General features: G+C 33.6%; 1 protein-coding gene across 11 annotated transcripts in view; it reads right to left on the bottom strand.

The window, feature by feature from the left end:
• The window catches only part of CACNB2 (calcium voltage-gated channel auxiliary subunit beta 2), a 223,331-nt gene that overhangs the window by 14,841 nt on the left and 191,512 nt on the right, over positions 1-16,978 (bottom strand). For 7 of the 11 annotated variants that reach the window (XM_090142912.1, XM_031614477.2, XM_090142916.1 and 4 more), the window contains 6 exons: positions 15,647-15,783; positions 13,998-14,074; positions 10,092-10,225; positions 6,611-6,691; positions 6,232-6,290; positions 4,465-4,574 (listed from right to left, as the gene is read on the bottom strand). In XM_090142912.1, the coding sequence (XP_089999038.1) occupies positions 4,465-4,574; positions 6,232-6,290; positions 6,611-6,691; positions 10,092-10,225; positions 13,998-14,074; positions 15,647-15,783 (598 nt within the window). Of the gene's footprint in view, positions 1-4,464; positions 4,575-6,231; positions 6,291-6,610; positions 6,692-9,434; positions 9,511-9,926; positions 9,947-10,091; positions 10,226-13,993; positions 14,075-15,646; positions 15,784-16,978 lie in introns of all 11 variants that reach the window. The other 4 variants (XM_090142913.1, XM_031614478.2, XM_090142919.1 and 1 more) reach the window with 2 other exon arrangements.

Here is a 16,978-nt window from a genome sequence, read left to right as displayed (position 1 = left end):
CATTGTAGATGATGTGGACAGAAATTCTGTCTTTTTCTAGAGGTAATTGGGAGAAAAGGATCTATTATTATTATATTATGTATGGGAAAACATACGTTGAGAAAACTTATTTCCTGCAGCAGACTTGCAGCAGATACTAGAAAAGAGCTAAGGTAACCTGAAACTTGACTTAATGATTTATCTATGACTGATAAATTTAATAATATATTTAATGATACTTCTAATAATACATATTTGTATATATTATAAAAATATGTAAATATGCATTACACATATATCAACTGCAAAGGTAATACTAAAAATTAGGAAATGATAAGATAGCTGTTTTAAATCAAACCTTATGTGCACTATATTATAAGATAGCATTACTGGGAACGCACTCTAATTTTGTTTCTGTAAGAATGCTGTCTCAATCAGTGCATAACTCCATACACTCAAATGATCAGCAGTATTGAATCAATTACATTCCCATTTTTGACGTATGTGTGTTAGATATCTCAGAGCATATTGTGCTAATCCTTCTCTGAAAACTAAGAATAAAGTATTTGTAGGTTATTTTATGGAATTTACTGTGGTAGGGTTTGACTGCTCCAATAAAATGATTTTTCACATTGAAACATCCCAGTTCAGTGACAGGCTGAAATAATCTTTATTTTCCAGACTGGAGTGACTGAGATCAATCACAAGCTATCACTCATCTAGGAGAGGGTAGGATCAATTTCAGAAATATTGTACCTGATTATTCAGAATAATTACCATAGTAAAATATCTTTGCCAACTAGGAAGCTGGAAGCCATCCTACAGGAAATCATGAGTTTGGGGATTATTTCGTCCAAAATGGAACATAATCTTGCTTCTTTTAAAAGCCACTACTAAGACTCAGGACATTCTTGATGCTACTATGTACATGACATCTGTGCTGATTCAAGAGAAAAGACAAAATCATCATGCTAGGCTGGGAATTAAGAGAGTATCTCCCTAGTTAAATGACTGCCAGAGAAGAGTCTAAAATAAGATGACTTCTGGGGAATGAAGAGCCATTAAGCATGATATTTTGTGAGGTCCCCAGCAGTAGCTCCAGCTCCATAAAATACTGCCCGGTTTCCATCTGCATTTTGAAAATCAGTGTGTCATCATGCAACATGTTGATTCTGATGATGTGTTATTTTTTTGATAAGTTCAAGGCTCAAATTTCAGTTACAGCCCCAGTACTTAATACCTCTACAAATTATGACTGAAGTGTACAGAAAACACTGTGGGGAAAAAACGTGTTATCTATAAGAAGTATGGGAGAGGTGTGCTGGATGCTGAGATTCAGAATAGAAGATTATGGCATATCATACTTCAGCTTAAAGACTATCAGGTTGTAGGCAGCAGAACTTCCTCTCCACTGGGGCTATCCCATTTTGAATAGAGAAATAATATCTGCTGAAGGAAAAAAGGGAGTTCAGCACTCACTATTCTTCAGGCTGAAACATGGATCCCTCTTCCACACCAACTGCAGCAGAAGCTTAACTCTGGGTATCATACACCCCAAATATGTTTTAATTACTGGTATGTTAAGTGCTTTGAGGGTAGAAGATGAGCAATGACCTTTCTGATCAGAATTTTATGTTGTTTCATACCAATCTTCTCTGTTAAAACTGATAGATCAACTTGCCACAAATATTTTTGTCAAATCAATATTTTCTGTTTTGTTCCAGATTTAAAATTGAAAATGCATTTTACATTTACAGTATTTCCTTTGCCTTCCTGAAGATTCTTGCTTCATACATCATACAAGAAAGTGAAACAGTGGCTGACCTCTGGCACTGAGCAATTCCACTTCTCCATTATTAATTTGTGCATTTAAAAAAAAACCAATAAACTAAGGCAGAAGACTGATGGAAAAGTAGTCTGCAAACCAAAGACCAAACTGCAGCCAACATAAACTACAGTACAAACAATTTGAACAGTAAACCGTTATACTATTACTTCCTAATCTTTATTTTGCACAACTCTCATTTGTAAACCTACTAATATTCTCCTAATGGAATGTTTGGTGACTTACTCATATAGCAAATTTATCACAGAAACTGAGAATAAAAATTTCACAGTATGGGTTATGAGGTTGCCACCCATGTCTGCAACTTGAGCCAACTAAGTACTCACAGCAGTGGTATGCTGTCATCTTCTTTGTGAACCACTGGTAGAGGAGGACACCTATGGCTACAAAGCCATTTTCTGATTGACTCTATTTCTGTTTTGAGTTACGTTACAGTAAGCTATGGAACAGGCTGTAACACTCCTTGTATTTTCTTTTCTTTCCCCTTACACAATCGCTTTCCCACTGACTTAATAAATCAGGTCCATTTTCTGACTGCAGTTGTTTTATCTTATGTCAGTTTTTCTTCCAGCCCACTGCCACCACATCATTTTTCCTCCTGACTTCCTTTCTGACCAGTTTTCTTCATCCTAAGTTTTCCCCCAAGCCTGGACCAAATCCCCTTCACCAACAGCTTCAACTTTTCCTGCTCCTGCTCCATAAATCCAGCAATTTCCATGCTGAAGTTTCACATCTCTTGCCTTTCTCCCTGCTTCTTTAGTTGAGCACAGTTATATTCCTATCTTTTTACTCAATTATGCCAACAAAATTGAAAATAAAAACAAATACAAATACTTTCCTGTTTTATTTGAGTTTCACTGTCCTGATCCAATCTGCAGGGAACTCAGCAACTGGACCTTGACCAGTCAAGCCTAGTCTGTAAGTGATTTAGATACAAAGCCTGGCTTGCGCTATCTGCTGTTTCTACTAAAGCATATAGTAATTTGATCATGTTTTCTCACAATTTACATAAAAATGTTCAGGAGCATATAATTGAAATACACTTTAGTTCACTTCTAAATTTCAAAACCCTGCTAGATAATAAGGCATATAAGAGTATTGGAGTAAAGGCTTTGAGAATAATTCAACAGAGATAAAATTATTTTTTGCCTGAACTTCATTGTTAAAAGTGACCTAGTAGCTATAACTAACATTTCCCAAGATAATTCAAAATCATTTTATAAATCAGATACATTTTAGGATAGTCGTAATCAACCAGAAAAAAAAAAACAGATCTATAACATGAAATCTTAGGAAATCTTAGGTAATAATAGGTCTCAGTTACAAAAAATACAGACATTTCTATATATACAAATATATATTATGGATGTTTCCAACTGAGATTCTGTCAGTACTTCCATTTTAAATTAATCTAAAATGTTGATAGTCTTAAGGGTAAGGTTTTCCATCATATAACAGTAAACAATTCAGAGCAAACATTTACTTTTTTTGTTCTTTTTTAACAAGACAGACCTGCATTTATTTTATAGATTCTTTTCCCTTATATATTTTTCTGATAGCTGTTAAAAAAGTATGAGCATATTTTAGCACAGGGAGTAGATGTTATGCTTACTACTACTGCATGTATTTGTACAACAAGGTAAACCCATGCTTTGATGTTCAGGCTGGGAAATCAATCACAGCAATTTCTGTTTATGTTCCATGACTAGGTGACATCCATTCTTACTACAGATTTTCAATTCTATTTATAAATAACACTATCTTTTCACTATATCATGAAACAGATTTTAGCCACAAAACTGAAAGTAACATAGAAGAAAATTCTTGTGTATGAAGATATTCATTACATACTATATTACATATTTATATCTGAAAACACTCAAAATGAGGCAGACTTGGAAGCCATCAGACTGTGTGAAGATTTACAGTACCCTCATAGCTGAAAACAAAATTTTTTAGAAATAAATCTTCAAGAAAGAGAAGTCGAACTTTGTGTGAAAGAATAAGATTATACAAAAGACAGCTATTTTATGCAAATATTAAATACACAGTCAATGCTCAGAATTTTTTTTATAAAGCTAGGGATAAGGAACTCTGTTTCCTGTCCCACAAATTTATAATATTTCAAAATATGTGTCCAGAAGAAATCAAACTCTCTGAACGCTTCAAAGAAATACAAGCTTGTAAAAGAAGAGACCAAGCTACATCAGTTTTAAATTCTTGAAACATGTACTTCAATGTCTTTTTTTCATGTCGAAGATATCAGTAGATACCACTGCTCAGAATCATATCAAAGATAATATTAATATCCATAACATCAACAACATCATGTATTCTGATAATGTTACCTCTGTTTAACCAGAGGAACACCTACTTAGATTTTATTTACCTTATGGACAGCTACTTCCCACTGAGGCTAACAGCAAACACGAGAAGTGTACATAAGCAGGATAAAACCACACCAGCACTACATGAAGTTTAAGTGGTAATGATTTAAAAATGACTTCCAGAGACAGGATTTCTGAACTACAGGAATCGTGATTTTCTCACAGCAGAGAGAAGGCTATTTTTAACTTACAAGAATTGTGAGTAGTGAACTTCACAGCCAATTTGTAGGTAGCATCATTCTAGGTACTTACCTAGGCTTGATCTTGTGTTGGATCGCTCTATGATCGCATGCTTACTGGGGTTGTTTAATACTGAGCGTTTGGCAAGTGAGATGTCTGCGGTGACTCGTGTAATTGATATACTGCAAAAATAAAATAATATAGAAGGGGATGCTATTTATTTTGAGGAGAAAAGAGACTCATTTAAAATTAAAAGTCGGCTAAGAACACAGAAAAAGAGGTTTTCCTTGGTGCCTCAGTATGCTTTGCACAAAGTGAATAGAAGAGACGTTATTATGTTACTAGAACTATTGGAAAGACATCCCCCTTTCTGTGTAGCACCAAACTGCAGTATGATCATGATCTGCAAAGTTACACCAGTCTGGGGAGAGAAAGGTAGGGAAATGGCAGAGCTGTGAGGAACACGTACGCCCTGGTGACTCCAGGCCTGCTGTGGTTAGACTCTGCACCAGTAGGCCCAGTTTCAATCCTGGAGTGTTTCAGGACTCTAAAATACTATGTTACTATGTTCTCTGAATGGAGGTTTAATTTGTCCCCAGATGAAAAAGCTAATTTCTCCTTTCCTAATTTTGATTGGTTTTGGTTTTGTTTTTTTCCAAAGGTTCTGAATGACATTCTGGCTTACTATATACAAAAATGCAGTGATAACAGGTGAAGGTAAAACTTAACAGGCAAATCACACGATACTTATATTTATTCTTTAGTTAACTACTTTTTTCTTTTTCTTTTTTTTTTTTTTTTTGTTGTTGCTGTTGTTGTTGTTTTTAACAGATTGCAAGAGCTACCTATATTTTTCCAGAAAGTTCAAGCAATATGTTGGCTATCTGAAAATGAGGACTGAAACATAAAGAAACAAACACTGGAGTGAAAAAGCAAATGAGAACTCTGGGCTGAGTATCTGGTAGGCTCAGTTCTGTGCTTAGGAGAAAAGATGAGCCAAGAAATAAGTGATTACTTCCAGTTTGCAATGACCTTCTACATAACCTTCTGCATATTCTTCTTCCTAGGAAAACAGTTAACTCAGTTTGTTTTGCTTTCCAGGGTCAAAAAGCACCCTTTAGCTAAATTCCCCTTCCAGCTCTGGTCTAACAAAGTTTTAGAGGTCACATTTTTCCAGTGCTTTGAGTTAAAAAAGGCTTATGTTACTCTCTTGTTCTTCCTTGTATGATTTTACTTGCAATTTAAAAGAAGAAACTGGATTTGGAGAGGGGGAGCTCCTCTCTAAGAAACATACTTAGATGCTGTTCATCTGAAATGTAATCAAAAAAGTCATTTCCCAATGTTCAATGTGTGTATAAACTTTCTATAACCAGATAAAATTTAATAGAGCCAGAAATTAATACAGAAAAACAGGAGTTATTTCCACAATACTGATTAGTGACACCATTTTGAAAATTCAGGCATCATATAACTAAAGCTAAAAACATAACCTAGTATTGTGATTTTTGGCTATTAGCCTTAGAATTAAATCCAACGTGCAAATTAGGATACTGGTTAGATATTTTTGTTTACTAATTGACAATTTTTCTCCTGCCAATTTCCTTCCAAAGTTGCATAGGCAAGAATTTTCCTATTTTTCAAATGCAATTATGCAACATTGAAGGAAACAATTTTCCACTCAAGTTTTCAACAAATTTTCAAGATCATTTAAATGTCTTTTGAGATGGAAGAACAAGCCTGCTCTCAAAATAAAGGGTATGTATGTCATTGTTCCTTAAAAAATTAATTAGTACCTAACAGGACCTGAACTCTAGTAAGTTTATAATGCAAAGTACTTACCGCCCTTCGAATCTATGTTTTAAAAAATCAAATAATGCTTTTTGCATCATATCTGTTACCTAAAAGCAAAGAAACAAGAAATTAATAATTAGATAGGGAACTGATGATAGTTGATGCTAACAATTTAGAAAAAGATATTGAAGTTGACAGTAAAACTTTTATCTGAACAATATAACAAGAATGTAAGTAATTTTGTCCTAATCTGAATTCAGATATGAAATAAAATGAATGTAACCACACATCTCATTGAAGTATAAACTGTCTATATTTTTGTCTATGATACAAATTATATTATTCAACTTAACTACCTCCAAACATTCCAACCGACATAATGCAAAATATTTTTGGCAAAATAAAATGATTTGCAACAATCTCTTACCTCATATCCCTTCAAAGAAGGTCCCACTAAAACTACAGGTCGCATAGAAGGCACTACATCATAGGGAGGGATGTGCTCTGTCTGTAAAACAGAAAAAGATTTCAGCATTGCAGCACTTAGAGTCTAAAATGTTAATTAAAATATTAGCAACTCTGAATTTCCAGTGATGTCACCAACAGAAGACTTGTGGATTGATTAACTTTTCCTGAAAATTGGTACCACAAGAACTTCACAGATTCACAGATTTCTTTTTGAAGAAGCTTTTCTTTGACTTACTGTTTACTGTCATGTTTGCGCTGAGCAGTTCTAAAACTGTTTACTCTGGAGACATTCATATGTGCCACTGCATAATTCACGACTGGTTGACTAAAAAGGTTAATTCCAACAGTTAAGGACTTGACACAATTGTCTCTGGAGATGTGACACCTTTATTCCTAATAAAATTTTTCTTTATCAAATTACAAAGGAGAAGAGTAAAACAAAAAGGAAGGGGAGAAGCCTAGAATATCTCTTTTTATGCTCAGATCAGCTGACTGATTTGCAAAACGTGACATCACTGCAAATTCTAATGGAAGCAATCATGGTCTGACTTCCATATTTGCATACACAATTCACTTCCAAAAGGAATCAAAACAATCACTGATCAAGTTAGTATTTACGGAAAATTTTCATAAACAGAGCTTGGGATACCAATATTTTCACTCTGGGAAGTGTCCATCACCACCCAAGAGCAGACTGTGTTAGTACAGTATTCACCAAACTACTTACTAATCTATCGTGCATAATTTACAAAAAACTATTTTGAAAAAGAAAAATAGTTAAGACTGCTTGTTTCCAAAGACTGCCACAATTTTTATATTCCTATTGAAATGTAAATATATATATATATATAATATATAATATAGCATATATATTATATATATTATAAATTAAATATAAGCAGATTAATCCATTTTATTTTCTTTAATAAATGGCTAATGAATATATACCTCCAAGAGTAACATAGATTGACTTATGACGAAGGGCTTTTTGTTTTTAAGAAAGGGTTTAGCTTATTTTTGTCTCAGGGAAAAACATATCTAATCCAAACCCAGGAACTTGTGGGTGATACAGAAAGATGGTATGCCTATTTTTCAGATGCCTATGCAGTAAAAATATATCAGTTAAGACTGTAGAATACAGCCATTGTTCATTATTTCTGTACTCAACATATCCCAAGATGTTTCACAATAAGGTTAAAATAAGAATATACATTACAAAACAGAAAAACACAGACAAACATTAATACAGTGACAGCACAAAATGCTAAACAAGCAGCAGTCTAGAGCAGTCTAAAACACAGAAAATATTTTCATGAATGTTTTTATATTTTAAATATAATTTATCTTATTTTTGGTTATCGGTAGCTTCACCAGATAGTCAGTAAATATTAATGAATACCAGTGCCCAAGGCATTGTAAGCATATCAGATGAACTCACGTTACACAGGGCAGAATCTAACTTAATACATTTCAAAGCAAAACTCTGCAATTACGCTGCACCAGTATTAAAATGCAGCCCTCTGCTGTTCTTGCTAATAATCTGCTAAAGATTTCTAATAATCTGATATTCGTTGGAGTCATCTCCTAAGAAAAAAAACATTACAAAGTGTTTATAGCAAAAGTGCACTGATGCAACAGATCTTTGTTTTAAAGTGTCAACTCAGTTAAAGATATTCATGCTAGAATTTAACTGGCTATTTGAAAATCAGGGAATGTACAGAAGTTTTCTTATTTGATGGAATATGGGGTTAACTGAAAATCTGCTGAAACAGTTTTATTTTTAACAAAGCTTTCAGCAGGAGACTGTCTATCTAATGGAGGAATCTATGTTCTTCAATTTAGTATTAGAGAATCTAATGTTCTAATGTCCTGGCACTTAGCTATAGAGCTTTCACTTGTAGAGTCAAGTTCAAATAGGAATTTGAAACAAAAACTAGCAAACTTCAGACCACATGGTTCACTCTCAGTGGTTAGACCACACGTGATTAGTTTGGGATGCCCACCCAGTTTTATGTAAATGTTGTTATTACAAAAGCTACTGTAATCAGTAAAGACACTGATGTAGAATAAAAGAGATCCTACAGAATGGAGAGACATGGAATTAATCACTGTCTGATAGCATGGTGGTTTATCCACAAGATAAATCTTCTGAAGAAGCTTATGCATCCAATACATATCAACATGTGTAATTCTTCCTTAGCATTTACACTTGGCTATAAGTATGGTTAATGAAGAAATTATTCAGAAGCATGAAAGTGCTGCTGATTTCCACGGTGGTACATCATAGACCCCACTGCAGAAAATACTGGTGACTGAAAATGAGAAGGATTGAATATTTCTTAAAAGAGTTCAAGAAAGAATAAAATATTTTATTTGCCTAAACATGACAGCATCCAAAGCACTGGCAACACTGTCAATTGGCACTGTTTACAAGCAGCATATATAGCCTGAAGATGTTGAGTAGTTAAAAGCAAATGAAGAACAAGCTATGAAGACTTTGAAGATTATTTTTTATTTTTTTAAGTAGAAGCATAGTATTTAGTTTCATAGTTTGGCTGCTACCTAGTGTCTTGACAATGTCTTCTACTAGATATCCTAGAAACATATCTCAGTTTGCTGTAATAGGATGCCAGTGTATAATGCTGTAGAACTTAGGGTTATGTATGTAGAGACATTGGCTCTTAAAGAAATTAACAGTACCATTTACAATAGCTGAGCATTTGACTGATGTAAGGCAAGATCATTTGGCTGGTAACTTATTCATGACAATAGGAAAAACTCACACTAGACAGCAAAAACAAGTCTGTACTTTTCCACTGTTTTTTCTCGTCTGTAGATTTTGCACCAAGTGAATTAAAACTTTAAATATTGACTAAATTAAAAAATCACAGATTTTGATTCTACTGCCTGAGTATCTGATCAGATTCCAATAATGATTTCAGTAGACTGTGTTACAATGAAAATAATACCTTGAAATAGAGATATAAAGAATAGGCATGCACTAGAGAGGCGCATTATATGAATTTATTAGAAAAAAAATTCCTCAGACCTCTAGAAGACCTTCCATCTTATTTATTCCATCAAAAAGGATAAATACTGTAGCAGAGTTTCATGGACACACTGAGCTTAGGACTGTTTGCTTTAATGTTTTGAATACTTGAATAGTTCAGTTAATGTCTTCTTTAATTCTAGGGTAGCTGCATTGTTAAACTGGGGCAATAATCATAATGATGCCAGCAGCAGGATGAACACAGGTAGTGCTGATATAAACTTACCGATTTCTGCTTCTGCTTAGCTACAGCAGCATGGAAAAGAAACAAAGAACAACAAAGCATGCATGTTATTGGCTTGTCAAAGGACGCAGACAGTTAACAGGACTAGAAATGTGACGCAGTGCAGGTGAGCAGGTGGACAAATGGGAGCTTGGAAGTTGGTGTTACCTTCTTAAAGAAGGGCATTCTTTTCTCTTTGGAGTGGGGTGATGTTACACTGTTTGCACTGGGTTTGGGGGAGCGATGGTTTGCTGGAATATCATTTTCTTCTGCATCTAAGCCAGTGGCATCTATGTCTATAGCTATATACAGACAAACAATTCAGAATTATCAGATGACAGGGAAAGCAAAAATAGGTTAAAAAAGAAATAAGAAATAAAGAAAAATAAAGCTGTCGAGAGTAAAATAAAGATTAAAATAATAATAAAATAATTTAATCATGAATACAAAACACAATAAAACAATGGGAAAAATTTAACGGCACAGTAAAGTAGGTTTAGAAAACAGAAAGCAATTTTCCTCTGACCCCTTATTACAGAATTAAATCAGACATATACAGAATTAATATTACAAAACAGAGGAAGGGCCAAGTTCTTTTTTTGTTAGACTAGTGTAAATCTGAACTAATTCACTGGAATAAATAATACTTTCACCAATAGAACAACAGAATTTTTGCCAGCAACATCTGAATTATTTTACCACAATGAATGCTAATTCAAAATTTGTATCATCAATTGAAATTCAAAATGTACTAATGTGTCTTAAGCAAATCAAATACCAAAAAAAAAAAAAAAGGGGGGGGGGGACCAAAATCAGCCTAGTTGTGGCACAGTAATATCTACATTTATCTTATGATAGACAGACTACAATGAATATTTAATTATTTTAACAAAAAGTGCACAGCAGGCATAAGATATTACAAATAATAAAATAGTCAAAACTAAAAAGAATGGGTAGTAGAGAGAAGAGACATAAGTAAAGGTCTGAAAGACCTGGTCCTGTGTGAAGAGTGAGGATGTAGATAAGCCAAAATGGAAGAGAAAACAACAAACCACTGCTGTTCAACCTCTCTCAAAGGTATAAACAGCACACAAAGCTTGTACCATACACATCTATCTACCTTTTTTAGTAAGTACCTAACTACTGTATAAGCAAAAATCGTAATGGAATCAGAAATAAACACATTTTCAAAATACAAGGCCAGGTTATTCTGAGGGAAAGGACCAACAGATACCTGCTAACTACCTCCAAAACAACGACAACAACAAAAAAAAAAACTGAGAGTTTCATAAGCTTTCTTTTTACAACATTCAACCCTGATCTTAGGAACTGTCTTCAGAAAAAAAATACATTCAAAATGGACAAACATGCTATACAACATCACCCATGCGCGTGAAGATCTTACCTACCTCTTGACACCCACTGCTAACAGGCTTCTCTTGCCCTGCCATTATGGTGAACTGAATCTATCTCTAAAGAATTGGTGAGCAGAATCATTTGTATAGACTTAAACCAAACCTATACTTAGTCACTGTAAACTATTATGAAACCACCTTAGTGACCTGCTTTCAGATGCTTGATGAGCAAGACATCAATTAATATAGTGGCACCTGCCAATAAATTATACAAAAAAATGCGTAGTTCTGTCAAGCCTGTGTACAGCTACTGATTTAAGAGACACCTATGACAGCAATCTCTTCAAGTAAAGTATATTTTCCTATTTGAATTATCTACACATCTAATCCCATGATCCTTGACAAGCCTTGAGTTTGCAACTCTCCCTTTGAGTCTGACCTTGACAAGAAAGGCAGTGAGCAGATCTGCAGCCTCTTTCTATACTCTTGCTCCTAAAAACAGCCACAGAAATCACATAAGACTGTCTCTAGCAACAATGTTCTTTCACCCTCTTCATAAATATAAAAAGAACATATTCTTTTCTTGAATACAGGCCAGCACAGATGCTATAAATCACTCATAATCAGGCATATTAGAACTCCTTAATTTCTATGTCCAACTAAAATCACCTGTAAGGAAAATTGTGGTTGTTAAGCTTTTCCTGTAAAAGAGAAATGCAACATTTTATCAGATAGATATTGACACCTATTTTTCATTCTCAATTTTCCCACTACATAATGTGTCAGTTTGCCATTGTTTTTTACAGCTAATTATCTTTAGTTTGTTGTGTCTTTTTTGTTTTTAAACTCATTTTCACCATTATTATCATCCTGCTTGGTGGTCAGTGAGGAACGTATGAGTTGATTACTACAGATTATTTAAGGACTAAAGGTGTCTTCTCCATACGTTTTTCAGTGGTTCTCCACCTTTTTTTAATATGGGAAAAAAAATACCAGACTCAAAGTCAAAACATGTAATTAACTTATTCTATTTATCATTTCTTCAATTCATTAAATAATTGCTGTTTTTGCCAGTTATTTTATACTCACAAAGAGGAGAACTGGTAACAGCAGAAATATATCAGGTTAGCATTGAACTGTACTTCAAAAAATTAAGTTCTTTTCTGTAGTATCAGTTACAAATTACGCTTCTTTCATCCTTCTTGGAATGTATTAAGATTATCAACAAAACACAGCAAACCCTAAATCTCAAGATCATAGAATAAGCTAACACATACTACTCATATAAATATTCTCCAAATCTTCAGTGTAACTCAATCAATGTAAACCCCATTTTTCTTTCTCCAAAAAATCATTTTCCTGAGAACCACCATCTGAAGAAATGACTCAATGCAATGAAAATTACAGCATCACTAGCAATTAGTGCGTTGGCAACATAATTATGCTATCTTTTACCTCTAAATTCTGTGAAACATTCTGAAAATTTCCTATGTACTGGTATCTAAGTGTTTGCAGAATATAAAAATATTCTAGCATTTCAGATGTTTATTTACAAAATTACAGCACACTTTCTACTTCAAAAATGCAGCCATTGAAAAATGAGGCTTTGACAGTAAACATGACAGTTTAAGGCCTCCGAAGAAGAAAAGATTAAGATTAAATTGTGTTCTACTGACTTGTGATGGACACATATTATTAAACTAAAATATATATTTTCTTACAAAAAAGGTTGATAGGAAACCTAGGTGGCAAACAAACTAACTGTAACAAACTTGGTCATTATAAACAAACTCGTCGTTTCATGAGAAAGACAGACACATTTTTCAATTAATTTAACCCAATGAGTCTACTAGCATAATTTGACTGAACACTGTCTCCCTCTTAATATCCAAGTAAATATTTAAAAAATCTTCATGAACATTTGAAGATGCCTGCTCTGTAGATCATCATCCATATAAAGTGTTTGGAAAATACTCATCTTTACCTCAATAGACAAGATGTTAGCAATACTTGTAGAACTTTTTGATTTCAAGTATTCCAACTCTCCATTTGCTTTCTCAGGAGTAGATAAAATGTCCAACAATAAAGCAGTTGATTTGAATAATATTTGGAACTAATGTATTTGGAGCTAATACCATCGTCCTGCTCCAACTCATAATGAATTTGCTTGAACTTAACCTAACAAAAGTTAAAATCTGTCTGTTCTAAATTCAGAACAGTATTTGTGGGGAAAAAAAAAAAAAAAAGAATTCTGTCATAAACACAAAAATAACAAACAAACAAACAAAAAAAAAACCCACCAGTATTCAAGAGTTATGTGAAACAGATGATCATTATCAGAATTGTGATAGTCAAAGCTCCTGGTTGTTGATGCTACTGCAAAAACCTTGTGGGAGTTTTTATTCTTTTTGCTGCTCTTTCTCCCTATTAGAATGTATTTCTTATTCAGCAGGATTGCTTAGAGCCTAAGCCTTTAATTGTTCTATCACAAGACAGTCTCACCATTTCATTAGGTCTCTGCTATAAAACTTCATGGCAAAAATAAAGAATGAAGGAATTATGTGGATTGTTAAGAGCCCTATCATTACTCAAACTTGATGGTGGCATTGCAGGGCAATGCAACTGCACAGGAAATAAGAAAAATAGAACTAAATGTAATGTAAGTTTTGACAGATGAGGTGCCTGATCCTGTAAACTGGAGGGCTCATGACCTACTCACCAGATGATGGAGGCGTCGATTTTCTGGAGCTAGGAACTATGTCACCCAGACTGGATGAAGAGTTTCCTCCTGATTTACTGCAGTAAAGCAACAAAGTAGTTTGAAATTTTACAGCTTTTTGAGTATTTATTCTATCTTATTTACTTTTTCTAAATTAGCTGCTAGCCCAGAGCAAACAGTATTTCTGACAGTAGCATAAATTATATATTTTACACAAAATCAATGCACACTCTGGACACTGAGGATGTGCAAACACCAATCATGCTCTGTACTCTGCAGGTTCATTCTGTTGCATATGCCTTTATGGCCTTATGTCCTTATTGTGATCTAGCTGTTAATGGCATCAATATAATTACTAATATTATTGCTTATTACTATGATTAATTCTCATACCAGTGAGCATACATATTTCCTTTAACAGAATAGTTACTAAGAATGCCCTAGTGAAAATAACAGTGGGCTCATCTAAAACAGTTTCAATTTATGTAAAAGTTTGTTTGTTATTTTGGTACAAACTTACTAAAAATAAGTGTGTCAAAGGAAGTTACAAACTGTCTAAGATTAAGTCAAGTTCTGCTTTGTGAAAGCCTATTCAAGCTGTGCATATGAAACAATATTTTTCTAAGTTTATTTCAGTTTCTCTAATGAGAAAGACACAAAAACGAATGTAAGAAACGCTCTATCTTTTTTAAAATAACTAATGTGACAGTACTACTTGATACTTTCCCCATCTTAAAATATTCATAATCACTAAGTAAATTCATTTGTAGTGTACAGCACTGTGAACTTCTGGAGAATGAAAGCTTTTACAATCTGGGAAGTGAACAAAACATTGGATCAGACTTGGTTTTAACAGAAATGGTGGGAGCAGAGCAAGGAACATGACTTCCTCCTGCTAAAGACAGGGCACTCATAGGAAAAGCATTTCACAGCCAGTGAACATGGATGAGCAGTGCCGCATCCTGTTTCCCTTCTCATCTAAACATGCTCTTCAAATACTGCTGCCCTTCCCATTGGAATAGAAAGCCTTTCTGACTTCCCAAATGTTTCCCAGCTGTTCCCCCAGTTCCAACTCCATGCCATTCAGACATATTACAAATATTTCTATTTTCTACATATCCAAGGAGAAACAAATGGCATTTGTTTCTACATGTGTTTCCATTTGATGGAAAACTACTGCATTAAGAATTCCGTAGTAAAGACAGTATTATTACTGTCTTGCAGTACTGTACAAAATGTTTATATATTGAATCTTTATTTCTATATTATGATGGCTGCAGTCAGAAACAACAAATGACTTAATACTTTCTTTAATTTCTGAAATCAACTTTAAAGGTGTTTAGTAAATGTAAGTGTGAAAAAAAGTAAAAAATAATGTAACATTTAGGGGGATTGATTTTTGTGCTTGCACTCAGTAGATGTACTAACTCCTTCATAGATTATCATAGACCACCAATCTAAGCATCTGCATTCCCTCTGTAATTGCAATGACATTATTAATTCTATAAATAAATATACATTTTTCATTGATTCAACATTTTTTCACTGTCAATCATTAGAATTAAAGAGATGTATAGCATGCATAATTTTAATTTCCAAATTAACTGTTAGAGGCAGCACTACTATTTTTAATGATTTCTTCTTGTTACCTGGAGTAGAATTTCCCTTGCTTTGCCTTCTGTTCATGCTGCAGCCTCATGTTTTCTAGTTTGACTGGGCTTGGTATGAATCCTATTTCACAGCCTTCTTTTACCAACCGTCCTATCCACCAGTCATTGTTAAATTTCTAGACAATGAAAAGAAAAAAAAATATCTTGTACTATAAAATTACTATATTTGTGATCATTTTGTTAATATTTTTTGACTTGCAGCTAAGTCATTTTATGTAATTCTTCCCTGCAGTTAATCATTGTACTATGTTATTATGGCAATGAAGAATAGCGGTAATGTTCAGAAATGCATAAAAATAATTATACCTTGCAAATTATTAAAATGCTACAGTACTTAAGCAGAAACTTTCCCTCTCAAAACATCATGATTCTCCCTGACTGCTATATATCCTCCCATTTCACCCATTTCTGCTTTGCAGCCTCTGCTCTTCATACATGCTTTTGCTCTACCTTGATGCTTCTCCTCACTAGATGCCAGAGATTTCTTCTGATCTGCTCTTATTCTCTGCAACAATTTTTACAGCTCTATAATAATCTTTTTTTCTTATTCTATTAAACTGAGTTCCCTATTTAGAATAAAAATACCATATCTCAAACTCCCCTGCTTCTCTGAGCTCACTAATATCTTATGAAATATGACTACATTTCACTTTTTCCATTTGCCCTTCTAAAACTGAACTTATGAAAATAGCTATTATAGTACATATTTAATAATTAACAATAATAATTAACAAGTGCATGGTTAGGTGTAAAACATATTAAACGTGTGGGCTCACATGAAATGAAATAATTTTACTAAGTATATGATGTCGGTGGATCAAGATATAAAACCTGGTTAGTATAGAGATGCTGTGATGCCTGAAGAAAATTTTATGATTTTAACAAAAAATAAAGGTTAAAATAAGTACTGTTTTAGGTTGCAAAATATAACTGGCAGTATAATATATTATTTATCCAATGGGATGCTTTAATGAATAAGGATACAAGTGTTTTGACAGGAAGCTACACTAGAAGAACAATTTATCAAACCTGTGTTAGTTCAAACATCTCATTAAAATTGTAAACTTTCACTGAAAAATTCTAATTAAAGACAAGCATGATCATTTCAAATATGTAGGACAAGTCATGTGGAGGAAGACCAGTCATTAAATCAAGAAAGGCAGCCATTAAATAGATCTGTGCTATGTTCTACATGAAGTCTGCAAAAGTAGTATCATTTAGTTTGCTAAATGGAAGAGATATATAATTAAAAAAACATCATTAAATTAAAATCTGAACAGACAGTATTATTTTATCCTGTGCCATAGCGCA

Source organism: Phasianus colchicus, chromosome 6 (genome assembly GCF_987193195.1).
Source record: "Phasianus colchicus chromosome 6, bPhaCol1.hap1.1, whole genome shotgun sequence".
NCBI lineage: Eukaryota > Metazoa > Chordata > Aves > Galliformes > Phasianidae > Phasianus > Phasianus colchicus.
The sequence above is the reverse complement of the archived record's forward strand: the minus strand, read 5'-3'. Positions and strand labels throughout refer to the sequence as shown.